Here is a 19536-nt window from a genome sequence, read left to right as displayed (position 1 = left end):
CATAAAATTTTGACTAAGTATTTACTTTGACCCTTTAAAAAAAATATAAAAATTTCAAAAATTTTGAACCAACTGTTTAGTCAGAAAAATTACACTGGTTATATCGCAGTTTGACAAACACCAATTTTGATCATTGAGAAGCTTAATGTTCCCTATACAACACAACGTAATTAAAACGTTTAGTTGACTTTACAGAGTCATCTCCCCGTAATGTTAGGTACCACCTTAAGTCAAATATGAAAATATTATGATGTGGTATAATTGCAAATCGCACCACTCCTCACCGGAGACCAAATGATAATGAAAGTTACAAAAGTGTAGGTCACTTCGTTACCTTCAACAATAAGAAAAATCCATACCACGTAGTCAAGTTATAAATTGGCCTGAAATGCCAAATGTCAAAAAATTCAGACGAGAAAACAAACGGCCTAATTTATGTTTAAAAACAAGGACTTTGACGAAATACAAATAATATACAAAAAACAGCAACCACTGAACAAAAGGCCTTTTACTTGAGACACGCACATACAGAATGTTGCGTGGTTAAAATGTAATCAGGTGACTCCCCTTCCATGACCTGCGAAAAGGCTGTAACAGTACATATACAAAATCTAATCCTGGTATCTATGATGAGTTTATTAAACAGACCATTAAAATCAGTTGAAAAATGGCTTAATTCATAAAATCGATACAACAAGTTACAAAAACACAGACAAGAAGTGGCAGTGTATTTATACATCCCTACAACAAATAAGACAAACATATCTGATAGTACTCGCAGCTACTGGTAACTACTCCAGAGCTAATAAAAACTAATAAAAATAATAATGTTTCTATATATAAAGATTCAATAAGTACACATCGAGCACCCAATGGATTAAATGTAAAGATGTCATTGGCATACAGCATTTTGAAACAAACTTTACAAGCAGGTGCGATTGGCAAGTTTGTCATATATCTTATTTCAAAAGTTCTGATTGGTTTTACTAGACGCTATTTTGGAATATCACAGATTGCCTTGTATCAAAACGATTTTTTGTGAAAACATTTTAAGGCATTTTGGAAGCCTTGCAACGATGTTGTGTATGTAATGGATGTACGGTTTACATGTCCGTCTTGCATGTTGCATATAACCCTGACTGCATCTCCACGGATCAGTGATATTATTTAGTTTATGTGATATTTGCAATAAATATTTTCGATGTAATTACAATCAACTATCAGTAACATTATCGATAGAGGATATCTTTTTGGTTAATCAACTCCACAGACTGGTCACAGTTGTCTTTTTATACTATTTGCATTGAAGATATTCTTATTGATTTTTGAAAAAGATAAGAAAGTGAAAAAAGAGACATTACTTTTAATCCAAATTTATGTAAATACATTACTTAAAAAATATTTCTTCTTATAATGAACGCTTAGACTTTGGGAGCTTCGCAGAGCGGTGAAAACAATCGGTCACAATTCTCCTCGAATAGTTCCTCTCTTAGTTGTCCTGGGTTAGTGTCCATATACACTCTCACAAAACCACATATATGTGTCCGTGGATGGGAACTAGTTAGACTGTCAAAGTCTTTTTCATTTACCAAATTACCATTGTTCGTCCAAACCCATTCTCTGTTAATATATTTAGCACCGACCCAGGCAAATTCATCTGTATTAGAAAAGGAAGAAAATTTATGTTAGAAAATACAACATCGTTACCGTTTAGAGTGAACAAGAAGTTTTAAAATGCCTAAGTCTTGAATCATTCTTTGAAATGTACGGAGCCGGACCACTTAACCCTGAGAATGATGTCAAGGTCAGATGACACCTGTGAAGTGGACATTTAGACATTAAAATCGTTCAATACAACCAAATATCGAAAAACTATTGCATTTGGTATCTTAGATTTTGTCTAAACCACGAACACATAACACGAACACGTAAAATGAGGTCATGGTCAAGTGAAAACTGTTTTCCTAATTTTGGGAGCACACCATATTATTTAAGTGCGCACAGTATATTATAATGTGCGTACAATATGTTTAAGTTGTGCGCACAATATATTTAAGTTGTGCGCACAACATATTTAAGTTGTGCGCACAATATATTTAAGTTGTGCGCACAATATATTTAAGTTGTGCGCACAATATATTTAAGTTGTGCGCACAATATATTTAAGTTGTGCGCACAATATATTTTTTTTTCTTTGCATGTCCCTAGCGGGGCTTAGAAATATGTTTTTTTTTAAAGTGGATTTAAATTAGATTTTTTAAATGGATTTTACGGTGACCTATGTTTATTAATTTCTGTGCTAGTTGGTCTCTTGTGAAGAGTTGTCTTATTGACAATCATAACGTATCTTCTTATTCTTATACCATACACATGTCGTGTTTCGATATTATATTTACACTAGTAGTTTGTATCTTGTACTCGAACACATGTTAATTGTGATCTGTTGGTCTATGTAAATTTTGATTTAGTGGTTCATGAACAGTGTAATACAGTGGTTAATGTAGATTATGAACGAGACAGCATTGTGTGTCAATTTTGACTGTATGGGTGATGTACATAAAGATTCATTATTCAGAAGCCTGTAATTCAGCAGTTGTCGTTTGTTATGGTTCATCGTATTATTGTTTTGTTCATTGTTTTGAATATGAATTAGGCCGTTAACTAGTTAAAACTCGTTTGAATTGGGTTTTTTTCATTTGCCATTTTGAGAGCTTTGTAGCTGACTATGCGGTATGGTTTTTGCTCATTGTTGAAGGCCTAACGGTGATCTATTATAGTTGATAACATCTATGTCTTGTCTCTGATTGAAGTTTTCTCAGTGGCAATAATACCACTTCTTATCTTTATAAGTACACCAATATTCAGTGGACTTATGTCCTCAATGCTCTTCAACTTTGTATTTATTTGGCTTTTTTTAACTATTTTGATCTGAGCGTCACTGATGAGTCTTATGTAGACGAAACGCGCGTCTGGCGTATAAAATTATAATCCTGGTACTTTTGATAACTATTACCTTGAAATTGCCCGTCAACATTAGGAATAAGCAAATTTGTCACTGCTAGCAACTCATCTTTGTTAGCAAAATCAATCAGCCGACCACAGTGTTTCTCACAGTATTCCTACAATGAATGAAAAATACACACATACAATTTTAAAAATACATTCATACCATTAAAAAAATACACGGATAACATTAAAACATGCACACATACCATTAAAAAATACACATATACCATTCAAAAATACACATATACCATGAAACAATACACACATACCATTATAAAATACACACATACCATTGAAAAATACACAGAGTATTGAAAAATACACATATATATACTATTGAAAAATACACACATACTTTTGAGAAGTATACACAAACTATTGAAAAATACATATACATATTTTATACTTTCCTTCACGAAATGAATCATTTATATATCCAACCAATATACATGTAATGCATACATACATAGTATTAAAGTTTGGTTTTACCTAGCCTCTTTCAAAAGTATTGTCAAACATATTTTTCCGAGCGAAGCGAGGCAAATTTTTTTTTGGAAGGGTGTTGTAACCGCTGAAGGCCCAATAAGCTATAGACCTGCTGAGTTATTTATTTTCAATACATTGCAAGTCAGGTAATTTATTTTCAATCTACCAAAGAACAAACCAATTATTTTTGTGATTATCAAGGCTGAGTTATTTATTTTCCAAATCCTCCCCCCCCCAGAATATCAAATGGTCGTCCCCTAAAGACAAAATTATTGAAAAATCAAAATAATTCATTTTAAATTTTGATTCATGTCAGTTGAACATTATTCACCTTCGATATCTACGGAGGACTTAAATTGTCAGTTTTAGTATAAAATCTTAATTTCTGACAATTTTAAGGAAAAGAGACACTTAATAAACCTCCGTACATATCAAAGATGACATATTTCCGGGAAATCCTTTTTGATTGAATCTGCATATACGCGTAGTTCGCAAGGTTATTGAATGTTATAAAACTTGAAAGACCAGGGGGGATCACACTATTTAATTCAGCGATCTCCGGTAAGTTTTCACTAAATATTTTAATATCAAACTGGCATGTTGAGCCTTCTTTAAACATTGAAAACAAAAAGTTTACCCACATTCACGTTGATGTCATTTGTATCTAGAAAAAATCACCCGTTTTTAAGAATAAATCCTACAACTCTGAACGTAAAATCTAAAATTTATTAAAAATGTAAGGGAGCTTACATCAATTGATAAAAGCAATTCACGAAAGTTTCATGAAAACTTATCAGAGCATTATTGAGCTATTGTAAAACAAACCTTGAACAATCTCCTTTTTTAATGAATGAAACCCCATAACTTTGAGATAGACGGACAGACAGACCAAAGGAACATACAATTTACACAACACAATATATTTGAAGGACACGTGCGATAAGCTGCTAATTATATTATTATTAGCATTCGGTTTAATCTATCACATGCTCAAAGCCTCTACTTTCTTGATAATAACTGCTTACTTTTGCATCTCCCCAATCTAATTCAATTGGTCCGACCATATAGCATGAATTTCTAGTTTCAGCATAACCAATTGGACAAGAAGTATGATCTTGACTGCCATAACTGCCGGTACACACTAATAAAAGAACATGTCATGATTAATTCAAAATAATAGAGACAGCTTCTAGAATATAGTGTAAATAAAACAACAGAGAACGGAAAAGTTCTTTAGTAATCTATAAGACGCATTTCCCAGACTTCCTGTAGTATGAAGTGCAAACATGAAATTACTCTTTATACATTTGGTTAGTCCTAAAAAGAATACCAACAGAGGTCGACAATGTTTTAGGTGACATCATTATCCCGTTGTATGACAGTTGTGATCCATGTTTTAGTATTTATTATTTTATTCCAAATTAAAACAAAATCAAAACAATGATCTAAGGATCTAAATGTCTACGAAGTTTAATAGAAATTGAAAGATTGATGAATATTTACCATAGCAATTTATTTGTAAATAAATTGAACTGACCTGCTTGTTGTGGTATACTGGTAGTCGGTGGCTGAATAAAATTTATATGGTCGTTACAAAGGTTACTGGTACAGCAACTTCCTTTCAAAATAAATCCTTCATCTCGACGTCCAATAATGCTTTGTCCAGTTCCACTTCCAGTAAATCTAGAACAAAACTAAAAACAAAGAGTGCTTTAATGAAAAACTGAAATTTTCAAAAAGAAATATCACAATTTAAGCAAAATTTTAACACCTGTAATATGTAAGAACAAATAAGGTGAGATATATTAAGAGAAAAAAGTTGTCTTTTTTTTCGAAATTGGCCATGTTTTTTTTTTTGGTACTATTTCTACGAAAAGTTTCATTACAAAAATGCTCTTCACCCTGCAAAAGTATAAATTGTCCAATGACATAAATCGTTAATGATGCAATCCTTTATGTGTACATGTAATCTAAAACAAAAGAGGTGGGTGAAAGCAGATTCTCCATGAATAGATTTTATTTAATATTTTATTTTATATTTTATATAAAAACTAAACACATTTATAAAAACCAGCTGTTGGCATGACACGGGCTTTGTTCTTTTCATATATGTGAGGATGGTATGATACTTAACCCTTAACGGGACAGATTATGCCTTATATTCGTATGATGAATACATAATCTTTCAATCAGTTAAATGTAGTCAGGAGCTGACATGTCAGTTAACTGCTAGTAGTCTGTTGTTATTTATGTATTATGTATTTAATTCTATTGTCATTTTGTTTGTTTTCTTTGGTTTCATCTTCTGACATCAAACTCTGACTTTTCTTGAACTTTTAATGTGTGTATTTTTATGCGTTTACTTTTAAACTTTTATACATTGGCTAGAGGTAAAAAGGGAGGTTGAGATCACATGAACATGTTTAACCCCGCCGCAGTTTTGCGCCTGTCCCAAGTTAGGAGCCTCTGGCCTTTATTAGTCTTGTATTATCTTTAATTTTAGTTTCTTGAGTACAATTTGGAGTTTAGTATGGCGTTCATTATCACTGAACTAGTATACATATTTGTTTAGGGACCAGCTGTAGGACGCCTCCGGGTGAAGGAATTTCTCGCTGCATTGAAGACCTGTTGGTGACCTTCTACTGTTGTCTGTACTATGGTCAGGTTATTGTCTCTTTGGCACATTCCCCATTTCCATTCTCAATTTTACTATATATGAAATACCACTTTGTGTTAAATTTCTACAGTCAATATCATACTTCAACAATGAATCAATTTATGTTAAGTTTGAAAAAAATAAAATCTATATCCTTGCTGTTATAGTTTGTTAAAGTGAAAAAAAAAACGTTAATTGAAACATGAGACGTCAGTACAAATACTCGCATATCGATTTAGCTTATCAATGCTTCATAAAAAGGAGTCAATGGAATAATACCATAATAGAAGAAACTATTTCAATAGGAAGTAAAGGTTGCCCCATATATCATGTATATACAGAATTGGAATGATGGTTGCCATAATAAATTCAAGCATTATATCGACCGGACCGTTATAAATGTTATGCAAGAGAAAACACACAAGAGATATTATATAATTAAATACTATATATATGATTTATACGTTGTCTCTCGTCCTACACGTTTTCTTAACACATACATGTATGTGGTAAAATGGCACAGTTATTTGATTAAAACATGTGTGCGTAGGTTAGGTGGTAGGGAGAAGAGAGGTCATCAAGAATTTCAGATAAAGATATAGCAATCTGTCCTGGATCCCAAGAAATAAACACATCTTAGAAACCAGGAATAAATTTTTATATTTACAGCAGACGCTTGTTTCGTCCACAAAAGACTCATCAGTGACGCTCGAATAAACAAATGTTTAAAAGGCCAAACAATTTTAAGAGCATTACAGACTGAAAAATACATTTTCAATTCTTATAAAAGTTATGAAAGTTGTAAATCTTTAGTTTCAGCCAAAAAAAAAAAAAAAGACTCGATACCAAATTACTGCAATACTAAAGGTTCAATCTCTGATGTTTTCAAAGATGTCCATTAGCCCATCATACGGTTTGTTGTGATAACACAGAATATATTTAATTTTGCTATATAAAGATGATTTTTTTTTAAAGTATAATACTAGTATTCCTTTGATTTGATGATATATTCCTATATCACACGGACAAATATTTTCGTATTTTTTTCAACTATAATAATTTAACTTAATTGATGACGTAGTTATACTTACTATATAACAGAAAAAAAAAGTTGTTGAAAAACAAAATGTCAGTTCAAAATTTTTATTTGCTTGGTTTTTTATGCGTTCTGTATGTAAAATCAGATAATTTTGGATTTTCAAATTTTTACACAATTATTTCATTTTAAAACACAAAGTTTGTGTATGCTTACAAACATTATACATACTTTGATCAGACTATCTAACCCTTTTATCATTAGAAACAAGTTTTGAATAAATAAAGTACTTGAAATTAACTGTCCTTCTATGTAAATTAATATTAAGTTCACATTCACATTCATATTGACAAATAGCTTTATGATTATCTTTAACTAGGTCAAAACAATTTTCTATATAAATTTTTAATTCACATTCTTTACAATTTAAATGGAGGACCTAATTCAATTCTTGTATTTAAACCTGATGTTTTAGTGCATTTCTTTTTATTATCGATTGAATAGAGGGATGTAATTTGTATAAACGACCAAATATCAAAACAAAGTAGAGAAAATAAATCTTTATTAATTTCTATAGGATAAACAATCTACCTGCTTTTGTATTCTACTTCATGTCCACAAAGAAAGTCTGCATATGATATAATAATCTATTTAAAAATATCAAGTTACAATAGAAACTCATCATAGAAACCAAGCTTAACATTATGAACGTCAGACGTGCATTCCTGGTATCTATGAGGAGTTTATTTACAACCACTGGGTCGATGCCATTGCTGATGGAGATTCATTTCCTCAAGGGTATCATTAGTCCAGAAGTCAGCATTGAGTTATCATTGATATGCTCAGTATAATAAATGTTCACAAAACTTTTTGAAATACTAAGGCTTTTCTACCTAAGGAATAGATTACCTTTAGTTAGCTGTATTTGGCAAACGATTAGGACTTTTTGGTCTTCAATGCTCTTTAACATCGTACTTTATATGACCTTTTAAACAGGTTTTGGTTCGAGCGTCACTAATGAGTTGTTTGTAGATAAAACGCGCGTCTGGCGTTAATATTAAATTTCAATCCTGGTATCTGTGATGAGTTTATATTTAATATCTACAAAAGACTCACCAGTGGCGTTCGAATAAAATCAGTTAAAAACGCCCCAAAAAGTACAAACTTGAAGAGCAGAGTGGATGATTATTGCATGACTAGATAAACAAATAACACAATAAAACAAAACAGATTTTCAATGAAAAGCTGAATGCTTCTTTAGTTCTATTGAGATATAAAAGCGTTGACCGAGGTACATTTTATATTGTACAAATTCGGAACATCAGCAAACTTAACAACAATGAACATAACCAAAGTCGCACAATATTCATGTGGTTATGTTTTTATGCTTGAACAATATAATAACGAGCTTATTCAAGCCGCTTGTTTGTTTTACTCAGTTGTAATATAATACCGGCGTCACACATTAGCGTATAGACCGGCGTGCACCAGACGTACAGAAAAAATTGAAAAATTCCATATACGTTGGTTGCGCGTCAGAGGAACGCTAAGAAATCGTAAAACGCACGTTTCATAAGTTTGAAGTACGTCGAAATGCAAAGATGTGCCCTTGGTAAACGCTCTAACTACAGGAAATTTGTATGCAGCATAACAATTTTTTATCCAGCTCAGGCCTGTGCCAAGCGAATACCTTTGTGCTACGTATACACGCACGTAAAACATACGCTACAAGCGCGTTGAAAACGCTACATAAAAGTTTGAGACACACGAAGGGCACGTTGTGTACACTTCAAGACCGTTTGACTTTAAGTAAAACGTATGCGGATATGTTTGTAACAAACACCCCATAATTAAACGTCCGAAAGCATTTCTCAAGTACGTTCAAGAGACCTTTTTTCCTTCGTAGCGTGCATTCCATCTACGTAAGACAAACGCCAGACAAACGCCAACATACGTTACTTGAACGCCATTTTAAACGCTTAGGTACGCTTCTCGTACTTCCAATACACGCTAAAAGATCGTTGTGCACACGATACAGATATGATTGACCAGATTACCAGCGTATTGGCAACGTTCATGTTGTATTACCACGTCCGGCGTTTGTCGGGGCTTTATGCTAATGTGTGACGCCGGTATTGTCATCGACAATAGACATCACATGCAATCTATACTTTTGCAGCTTATTGGGAAATGATATGTTTTTTTTTCATATACATTTGTATTTGAAAATTAAGATTGCGTGTTAGAGACACTTTTGCGATTAATGTAAGATAACTCTGATTAAATTTTGTCATCATTTTATCATTATGGGGAGATAATAAATTTGACTTTCGTGTAACGTCTTTTTTCAAAATAGTTCAAATGCTTAAGGTAGGTTTCATCGCAATTTTTTGTCTAAAATTTAAACTTTCTGGAAGTAATGAATGTTATGGAGTTTAAACATGTGTTTGTGTGTTTGTGGATGGGGTTTAACAAAAAATACACGTACTTGTCGTTAGATAATCAAGTTAAGCAAATCATGATAAATTCGTGGCAGATGCACTACCCTTTCTATTAGAGTATAATAAGACAATACTCCAATATTTTGATGAATGGATATGTTTAAAATTATAACAGGTTCTTTGTATTGGTAAAAGTAAAATAACGAAACTGTTCAAGGGAATATAGTCTTCTTAGTTTAAAGAGATGTCACTACTCTTGCATACAAATGACACACCAAAAGTGTGGATTAACAATGCATTCAAGTTCCAGCTTTAAAGAAAATTCTAAATAATCAATATAATTGAACAAATGTTAATCTATTAAAAGATGGTGAATGATAACGAATGCTATTCAGCAGTAAAGTACGTTTGTTTGCAATGTTTTTAAACCCACTTAGTTCAATGCACGAACTACTTGATGTGACTCCAGAGACATTACTGCATTATCGTATTACAGGTCTCTGATAGCTCTTAATTAATGTATCTACTCATTATATAACATTATTTGTCTCTGACTGTCTGGAAACAAAGCAGATCGTATGATTTTATAAACTTTGATTTAATTAGAGCCTTAAATTTTGACATTGTATTTTATCCGTGTTAGATTTTTGTATTCAATAATCATATCACAACTTCCTGTTTTATATATCAGTTCCAATATTCCGAAATCAGTTACAGTCGCTTAATTATCAAAATATAGCAGTAAGTAGTAATGAATAGAGGCGATAGAAGTATAGCGCTTTTCAATAGTCATACATCAAATAAGTAGAAACAAATCCGAGTCAAAAAACAAAAGCCTAGGGAAACATATCAACTTTAAGATGAAAACAACGAAACAACATAAACACTGACCTGCTTCAAAACCCAACTCCAACATATATAGAAATGGACGATTTGATTACAACTACCATGTCCCTGATATGCCAAGGACATTTTAAGAAAAGAAATGGTATGTTGAACCTGGATTGATGGCTAGCATAACCTCCCGCTTATATGGTAATATTAAAAGTACCGTAAAAATGAAAACATTGGGAAATAAATTCATCATAGTTACCAGAATTACATTTTGTATTTACACCATATGCGCGTTTCGTCTGCAAAAAACTCATCAGTGACGCTCGAATCCAAAAAAAGTTAAATGGCTAAATAAAGTACGAAGAGCATTGACCGATGTTAAGAACGTGTTAATACAGTTTGCATATATCAAACAGATACAGACCTCTGGGAACCTTAAGCGACATCACTGAATGCTTAACCCCGGGTAAGCGTTCCTGTAATACACGAATCACTTGGTCATTCGAATCCTTATTGAATACGCAATTTACCTGCTGTTGTACGCATCCGACTCTGTATACTTGACGGAAGTCTTTAGTCAAAGTTTCGTAGGCAAAACATTCCTGAAAGTAGTAATATATAACTTAATTCCATGGAAAACTAGACAGTTGAATATTTCTGCATGCTTGATCAATGAACTCGAGTTTACGAATATTGCTTGTCAACCAGAACACTTACTTGGTGACTTTTCTTGAGTTCGGCATATGCTTCTATAAACAATACTAACAATTCTATCGATATTTATATTATGTAACATTCTATATTGAATTTTCCTAGATGTCGAGTATTTTTGTTAACATTTGTTTAAAAAAAAAATCTTATTCAACAAAATCTTGTTGATGAAAGTGACTGGCAAGCTGTTCCTTTTTCCAGGCGGAATATCAATGTATTTGTTAGTCTGTATATTTCTATATCGGTATGCATCTACACAACACGTATTCAATGCTTTCCATCTTTCAGTCCCTTTAGATAAAACAGCATGAGCATAACTATTTACATTTGATAACCATACTTTTTAGACGCTTGTATATTTTTTTGAAGGTCAACTATATTTCGTAGACGGCATATTTTACTATAAAATTTTTAGATGTTTGAATATTCTCTAGAAAAATTTTCTTAAATTTAGTTGTAACTCAATATTGAAATAATGTCTTGTAATTTTCAATAGACAGTTACATCCTCCTTTTGTAGGTTTCGTGTTGCTCAGTTTTTAATTTTCTATGTTGTGTTTTGTGTACTGTTGTTATGTTTGTTGGTCGTATAGATCGATTTTTGAGTTTGAACGCACCTTTGGTATCATTCACCTTTCTGTTACAGACAGTCATTATCATGGTTTTTTTTTACAACTATGCGTCGAAAGTAAAATAAAAAAATACCGAAACTTCTAAATACAAAGTCACTAAGCAAATAGCACAATCTAATGTCGATTAATCAATAAGTTCAAATGTGCTGTTGCTGATATACATTGTTTTTATTCAATTGCCTATTTAAAAATAATGAAAGTGCTACAAGACAGGTTTTTGCAAACAATTTAATGAATATATAAACTGTTTAATTTCTCTTATTCATTCATGGAACAATACACTCATCACATATACAATATTTAGATTTTGTACGCAGAGACGCGCATTTCGACTTTAAAAGAGTCAACACTGACGCTAAAAAAATGCCAAGTAAAGAACAAAGTTTAAGCATTGAGGACAAACATTCTAAAAGGTTACGAATACAGCTAATGTAATATTTTCTTGAAGTAACATTTTTTTCAATTTTATGATTTTTTCACAGGTTATATATTTTTATGACCATGTGTCAACACAGAACAGTAATCGGTGAATTGGAAATAAAAGTTTAACTTACGCTTCCTGATGAACAGTGAGTGGTATTCTTGCAATCTGTGAGACTGTTGATATCATCACACGTGTAACAATTAACTGAAGAATAAAGAAAAAGGTTTTGACAGCGGCGTTAAACGTTTGTTTCTAAAAATTTCAGAGTTTAAATTCGGGTTTTTCTCTGCAATGTAAAAGGACTTTATAATGATGATGGACTTCGTTGCAGACTGTGCTTTAATATCTTGCAGGAAGTACAAGCAAGTCAACAGAACCAAACACAAATAGTTCAATGTCATACATACACGGTTCAATCGATTGCAAGGGTCTATGAGCTCTGTTGAGTATAATAAATTTTAACTTTTGTTACAGAGTAGGTTATCTTTTGAATAAATATTATGGTAGAACATGTGTACATTTAATATCAATGAAAGCATACCAACAGCCAAAAACGGAGTTATGCCATAGCATTTTTACATCATTAACACTTCTTTATCGTAATTTTATTATATCTTCGGAAAACATGCTACTTTATGAGAAGTTTTTCTTCGCATACTCACAGCAACTCCCACATAAACCTGGACACAGTGCTGCAAAGCATCCACCAGATAAACAGAGTGACGGATCTGCTTGATTCATTCGTGCACATGCAGTATCATCAAGATTGGTGCAACTATTTTGGTTCAACGTTGAAGCACCCGATGGTAATATCACTACAGTACAAAAAGCGTAGAAAAAAATTATCTTTATGTGTCATTAACATAAGTTACCCTTTAATTTTGGAATTTAGCACGTCTTCTGATTGACAGAAAGTATTTTGTCTATCAGCTCAAAGACATATATTTGTCATGTGAACGCGACGTCATCAATGAAATTAAGAATCAAATTATAAGTAATGACTGGTTTATTTTTGTTCTGTGTCTATCTGAGATAACAAAATAAAATTTGGTGCACACTTCGAGTACACCCTTCAGTGTGCACCACATATTTGATTTTATTTCTTTATCTTTAGAAAATGTAATACAGTCAATCCTTAACTTAAAAAAATGAATCCAAACACATCAATCTGTTAGGATCTGTAAAAGGCAGAACTCTCTCAAACGTGTGTCGGTGATATACCTAATTATGATAGTCTGCTGTTAATAAGTGGTATAAATAATTACTAAAATATATTACAGGGAAAAAATCACGCTGTTAAAACTGCAAGGTGATAAACATAAGCAAAAACAAAAGTATGATAATCAATACAACATTGCAATATGTTTAATGACGATGAAAACGAACAAAATTATTATGAAATTATTTCGTTGCACACGTAAATTTTGAAAGCTCTAGTTCAAATGTGATTTAATGCACAACATCAAATTCAGTAATGAAAATGTGACCTTGTGCACTGTCTAAAAGATGCCTGCAGAGAATCGTAATGCATAAAAAACAAAACAAATATTATGGCCATGCAGAAAACAATAGACAAATTTTCGGGCGTGTGATAACCAATGTGATGTATTTCCAGAAACTTCGGCGAAACTCATTTGTAAAAATGTACTAGAAAAAACATATCAATATCTCGACATTCATAAAACATAAGATTTCCCCATAATACATACCTGCATATGAAATTAACCATTATATTTATGATTTCATTGCCTGTTGGGGTGGCACGGTAGTATTTCCTGGCCAAAAGGGATAATGATAGCCTTTTAAGAATTTTCACCACTTTCTAACACTGCAAAAAATTCTACATTCACAGTTAACTGAAGTACTTTCATTTTACCATTCAGAAATGAATTTGGATATGTACCATGACCGTTTACTTTTTTTGCTATTTTTAAAATCCTAAGGCCACTAGTACTTTTAGGTATTTTATGGTGCAGTGAATGCAAAATTAAAAAAAATTCTCAAAAATTCATTTTCATCTGTATATAAAATTATTTCATATTTTTCTACACCTGATTCATCACTCAGTTTGGGAAAGTATGTTCAGTTGATACTGTATTTTTTGTCCAATCACACTGTTTAGATACATTTACCTAAGTAGGGTACACAAAAAAGCAACCTAAATTCTGGAAAGCAAATACTACCGTGCCACCTTAACCAAGACATAACAAACTTGAAACCAGTCATGACACCTATGATGCATAGACTTCTTATTTTGGAACATATTATAATAAAGAATACTAGGCTGCACTCATTTCTTACCAAAAAAAAATGAAACATTACACCCCTACCCCATCTGGCAGATTTTCACTTTTTTTTCATCTTACCATTTTTACTTAAGGAGTGAACAAAACCCAAATATATGATGTTTGAAATCAACACAGAAGTCAAACATGATGATTCAGGAGGAATTAGTAGATTGACAACTCTGTTTATGTTTAATCTGACTGAAAGAAACAGTTTTAGCACCAAATCATGAAAACTGGTATTAAAGTCCATTCCACATTTGACAGCATGCCTTATATTACTTTAAACATTTTCAGATTATGAGAATAATACAACAAGAGTCTTTAGATTGCAGTTAACTATTATTCCAAAATCTGTTTGACAATACATGTACTAGAACACATCTCTAAGTTGACTGTTTGTCTATTTCTCATGTATGCATTAAGTTAAATTATGTCCCCTTACATCATCAATTTGCCTTTATTGTGCTTTTCACTGTCAGAAAATCTTAACAACTAATGGTATTTGCATGGAAAATGAATAAACCATTTAATCTTGCTGATATAACATCATAAATACATTCTTTGTAAAAAATAAGGTCTATTCAATGTAAAGAAACCCCTATTTCTATCTCTATTTCAGACCAGTATGAGAGCTTAATGAATAAGTAAGGACCCCTTAACCACTTACTAGTTCCCCAAAAGCTCCAACTGGTGTCATGTTACATCAGAACTACAAATTAAACCTCAAGAAAACTAGTATAGCTGTATTTGTGTTGAAAAAAATAAGAAATTATGCAATTTATTTATTTCGGTGAAAATAATAGGTTGTACATGCAAATGAAGAATGTCGCGTCTCAAATTTCAGTGGTTGCACATGTGTCAGACACTGTGAAAAGTCAAAGCGAGCATTTATAATTAAAAATGTAGTGCAAGTTACATAAAAATAATGAATTTCTACTATCTAGGTAAAGTTTTACATTATTACCTACAGATCAGGCAAAATTTGCTGAATCAGCAATTTTTACTCTCAGGGGTGGAATTTAAGGCTTGTTTTTTCATAGTTGCCATTAATCAACTTTGTATTGATAAACTTACAAATTGCATAGGTAAAAAAAGTTCCTTTATTGATTTAGTGTAAAAATATATATCCCCCTTAAGGTGGCACGGTAGTATTTCCTGGCCAAAAGGGATAATGATAGCCTTTTTAGAATTTTCACCACTTTCTTACACTGCAAAAATTCTACATTCACAGTTAACTGAAGTACTTTCATTTTACCATTCAGAAATGAATTTGGATATGTACCATGACCGTTTACTTTTTTTGCTATTTTTAAAATCCTAAGGCCACTAGTACTTTTAGGTCTTTTATGGTGCAGGGAATGCAAAATTTAAAAAAATTCTCAAAAATTCATTTTCATCTGTATATAAAATTATTTCATATTTTTCTACACCTGATTCATCACTCAGTTTGGGAAAGTATGTTCAGTTGATACTGTATTTTTTGTCCAATCACACTGTTTAGATACATTTACCTAAGTAGGGTACACAAAAGAGCAACCTAAATTCTGGAAAGCAAATACTACCGTGCCACCTTGGGCGCCTTCCTACACAAAGTAAATTCTAACCTGTAGAGACGGACTGAGAAGGGAGCGTCTGTGAAGTAATTATATCGTAGGGTAATCTGTTGTTACAATTGTCTTGCGTACAGCAGGCCCCATTGACGTCTATGTTTCTCCTGTTTGTATCTGGACCCAGGTAAAGACTGCATATCTGTTATGATACAACTTTCAATATTGAGTTATTTATATCTGAAAATCTCATTAGAGGAAAATGCAATTCCAAATCCAATAAAAGGGAAGTTATCCTTTTTTATAGTTGATATATTTCCAATTTGTATCTTTCAATGTATTAGTTATTTAATTGACTTAAACATGTGACAAAATTAAAAAAAAAATTCAACCAGATATTGTCCAGATGAATTATTAAGGGGGAAAGGATCCATTGCAACTGGTTCCCTGTTAACCTTTTATGAGGTGTCGCAGAAAGTTGTTTAGTGTTGTAAAGAGTGTGACACTTAATTGAAGGCGGTATCTGAAATAAGAGTTTTATGTAAATAAACCAAAACATTTAGCAGCTTAAAATGATATGACAAAGCCCAAATATGAATAAAACTTACAGATTTTAGAGCACATCCCATCCGGTAGATTTCCCTAAAATCAGAGGCAAAACTTTGTGTAGTATAGCAATACTGAAATATAAAAATATTGACACTTTGGATCATATTATTCATTGTTTTTTAAGGCAAAATTTATATTGTTTTAGTTTGTTACTCATATTAAATATAAGGAAATAATGTACGAATAATTAAATTGCAACTAAAAGAGAACCGCTATTCTCTCTATTATAAGTAGGTGTATTAAAAAACTAACAAAGTTTGACTGATGCTGTCCTAAGTTTGTTGAATGTTATGGAATACTAGAACTATGTTTCACCTGTCTTTCTCGCAATCCCATCAACTTTATCACCCAATCCTATGGAACTATTCACCCAATATTTACTTTTTATGAAAAAACCCCGAGTGCCACTATTGTCACAGAAACCTTTAGAATATAACACTGTCATGATAACCACTGCTCTTTTGGCGATAAGTCTTGCCTAATATAAGGTTTTCTGTGTAGAGTTTGTGGACCTTCTGTTTTTTCTTCGATCCAAGTTTTGTGTTTTTCGTCTACTTTTTTTCCCCGATTACTTGCTAACTATCTTCTTCCTGTTTCTCAGGAGATGGACTTCCCTCGGTTTTTGTTTGTAACCCGGAACTGTTTTATTTTTGATATGATTTATGAAATTCGAACAGCGGTATACTACTGTTGCCTTTATTTATCTTCTAAAAAAATATTGAGTTCAAAGTACCAACAAGAACGCGTTGCATTATGTGTGCATAATTGAAGGAACCTTACATGATCTTTTGAAGGACATTCTACGACGTTTGTGCAGTTCTGGGGAAAATTGACCTCATCGCACTGATAACACTTCACGGCTGAAAACATAAAGATATACAATTAAATGTTTTTTCTTTAATTGTGCAAAAAATGTAGATTACAATGGAATGTAATAAAATATATAGCACTGTAAACTGAAGTATGCCATTACTTTAAAAGGAACCAATGCTGGATAAGAAATGATGTAACAAATCTAAAATTAACAAAAATGTAATCTTCATTTTTTCTTTCGCCTCTAAGGTACTCACAGCACTGTCCGCAAAAGCGGTTACATAATGCAGACGAACATGGGTCACTACATAAATCTGGTCGTTTGTTAGCAAGTAGTTCACATGCCCTCGTGTCCACATCATCACATGCTGATACACATAGCGTGGCACCTGCAACTGTTAAAAATAATGACAGACAAATAATAAAAAAAGCCATATGCATCAATTTTGTTTTAATTTGAGGTTTCTTATGACTTTAAGGGAACGGTGACAAACTAAAAAAAATTACGCAATCGCATGTAATCAAAAACCCGAAATAATAACAATATGAAAAAACATTCAGAAATGTCACAGAATATTAGAAATAAGTTGTATTGAATGTATGAAAAAGAAAAAGAAATGATATTAACACTTTTTTAACGACTAACCGTCTAAGCTTCCGCTGGGTAAAGACAAATTTAAAGTCATATGAAACCTCAAATTAAAACAAAATTGATGCATAGGTTTTTTTTATAACAAAATTGATAGTTTTAATTCTTAAACTAATGTACATATCTTTTTTTTAAAGAATATTCTTTAAATTGTCCACATTTAGAAGTTTACTTTTTAATAGCTTGCTTTCAGAAAGTATTTCACCGACATAAGTAATGAGACGCTATATTTTTACATCATAACAAATAGAGAGCCAACACAATTGACGATTATACGATAGATTTGCGTAATAAAATGATAAAATCGTGCACAGAAGACTAAGTTAATAATATATACATGCATTGGGTTCAAAAATTAGATAAACATTATTTTTCACCAATTACTTGTTTCATATGACTTTGACAAATGCAGTTATAGCAATCTACTATAATTGAATTTATATAATCTTAATGAAGATGTGTATATATTATATATATGGGATTGCTTACACATACATGTACCTCAGCAATTTGAATTTTCCTCAATCAAATTTTGGAAATTGCATAAACATATTAAATAAAGATGATTTTAATTAGTTTAATAATTACCCATCAGAAGAGCCCATATCATATTAGCCATGATGAAAGTAAGAATGAAGATTGTCAATAGTACAACATTTGATCTACTTTTCCCTTATCAATTGTGTTAGTTATGATATGGTTGGTAAGCAATATATAGATTCATTATTTCAGGTCAATATGTGTGCTAATGATAATTTCTGTTCCCGCAAAGTTTGGTCCAACTTGATTCACGATCAAACATCTACAAATACATAGTAACTTCAAAATGTAAAAATGTTTAAACAAACATTAATGTATTTTTTTGCATCTAACCCACTAAAATGATGGCATTTTGTTGACAAGTATTTTCCTTATACATAGAAAGATTAGTTTTGTTTATTTTCAAATCATACACATCGCAATTATCCGGTAATATACAACTTTAGATTCCTTATATTCAAAAACAAGTACATTGTGTCAACAAATAGAACTTTTCGAGAAAAATATGGGCATCTTAGACACAAGTTCCTTGTTGTAGGTCATGCAAACTATTGTATGTTTAGTTTGATATATTAACATTTTAACAAACAGTAGGGACATAATTTATGTAAGCCATTTCCAAACACAATCAGGAGCAAAGTTCATCCAAATTCCTTTAATTTCACTTTCATATATATTGAAGATGTTCGGTTACTCAAAAACCCACACTAACCACTAACCAGGTAAGATCCACCATTTTTTCTTAAAATGTCCTGTAATTGGGAGTTGTTATCTAATGGTTCTTTTCTATGTTTGTTGCGTTGTCGTTTGTATTTGTTGCAGTGTTCTGTTGTTTCGTGGCTTTCCTCTTATAGTTGATGTTTTC

The 19536-nt window shown here is 32.0% G+C and overlaps 1 protein-coding gene across 1 annotated transcript; it reads right to left on the bottom strand.

Annotated features, from left to right (window-relative positions):
• Positions 1 to 1075: 1075 nt before the first annotated feature.
• Positions 1076 to 18831, bottom strand: LOC134687636 (uncharacterized). Its single transcript, XM_063548081.1, has 12 exons — positions 18720 to 18831; positions 17740 to 17877; positions 17450 to 17529; positions 16669 to 16740; positions 16118 to 16262; positions 12888 to 13040; positions 12356 to 12429; positions 10990 to 11061; positions 5030 to 5186; positions 4518 to 4633; positions 3014 to 3119; positions 1076 to 1657 (listed from the first exon to the last, which is right to left on the bottom strand). The coding sequence occupies exons 1-12, from the start codon at positions 18748 to 18750 to the stop codon at positions 1422 to 1424; spliced, it is 1380 nt and encodes a 459-aa protein (XP_063404151.1). The 5' UTR covers positions 18751 to 18831; the 3' UTR covers positions 1076 to 1421.
• Between the last annotated feature and the right edge of the window lie 705 nt (positions 18832 to 19536).

This window comes from Mytilus trossulus, chromosome 10 (genome assembly GCF_036588685.1).
Source record: "Mytilus trossulus isolate FHL-02 chromosome 10, PNRI_Mtr1.1.1.hap1, whole genome shotgun sequence".
NCBI classification, from domain to species: domain Eukaryota; kingdom Metazoa; phylum Mollusca; class Bivalvia; order Mytilida; family Mytilidae; genus Mytilus; species Mytilus trossulus.
Note: the sequence above shows the minus strand (reverse complement) of the source record. Positions and strands in the feature narration are given on the sequence as shown.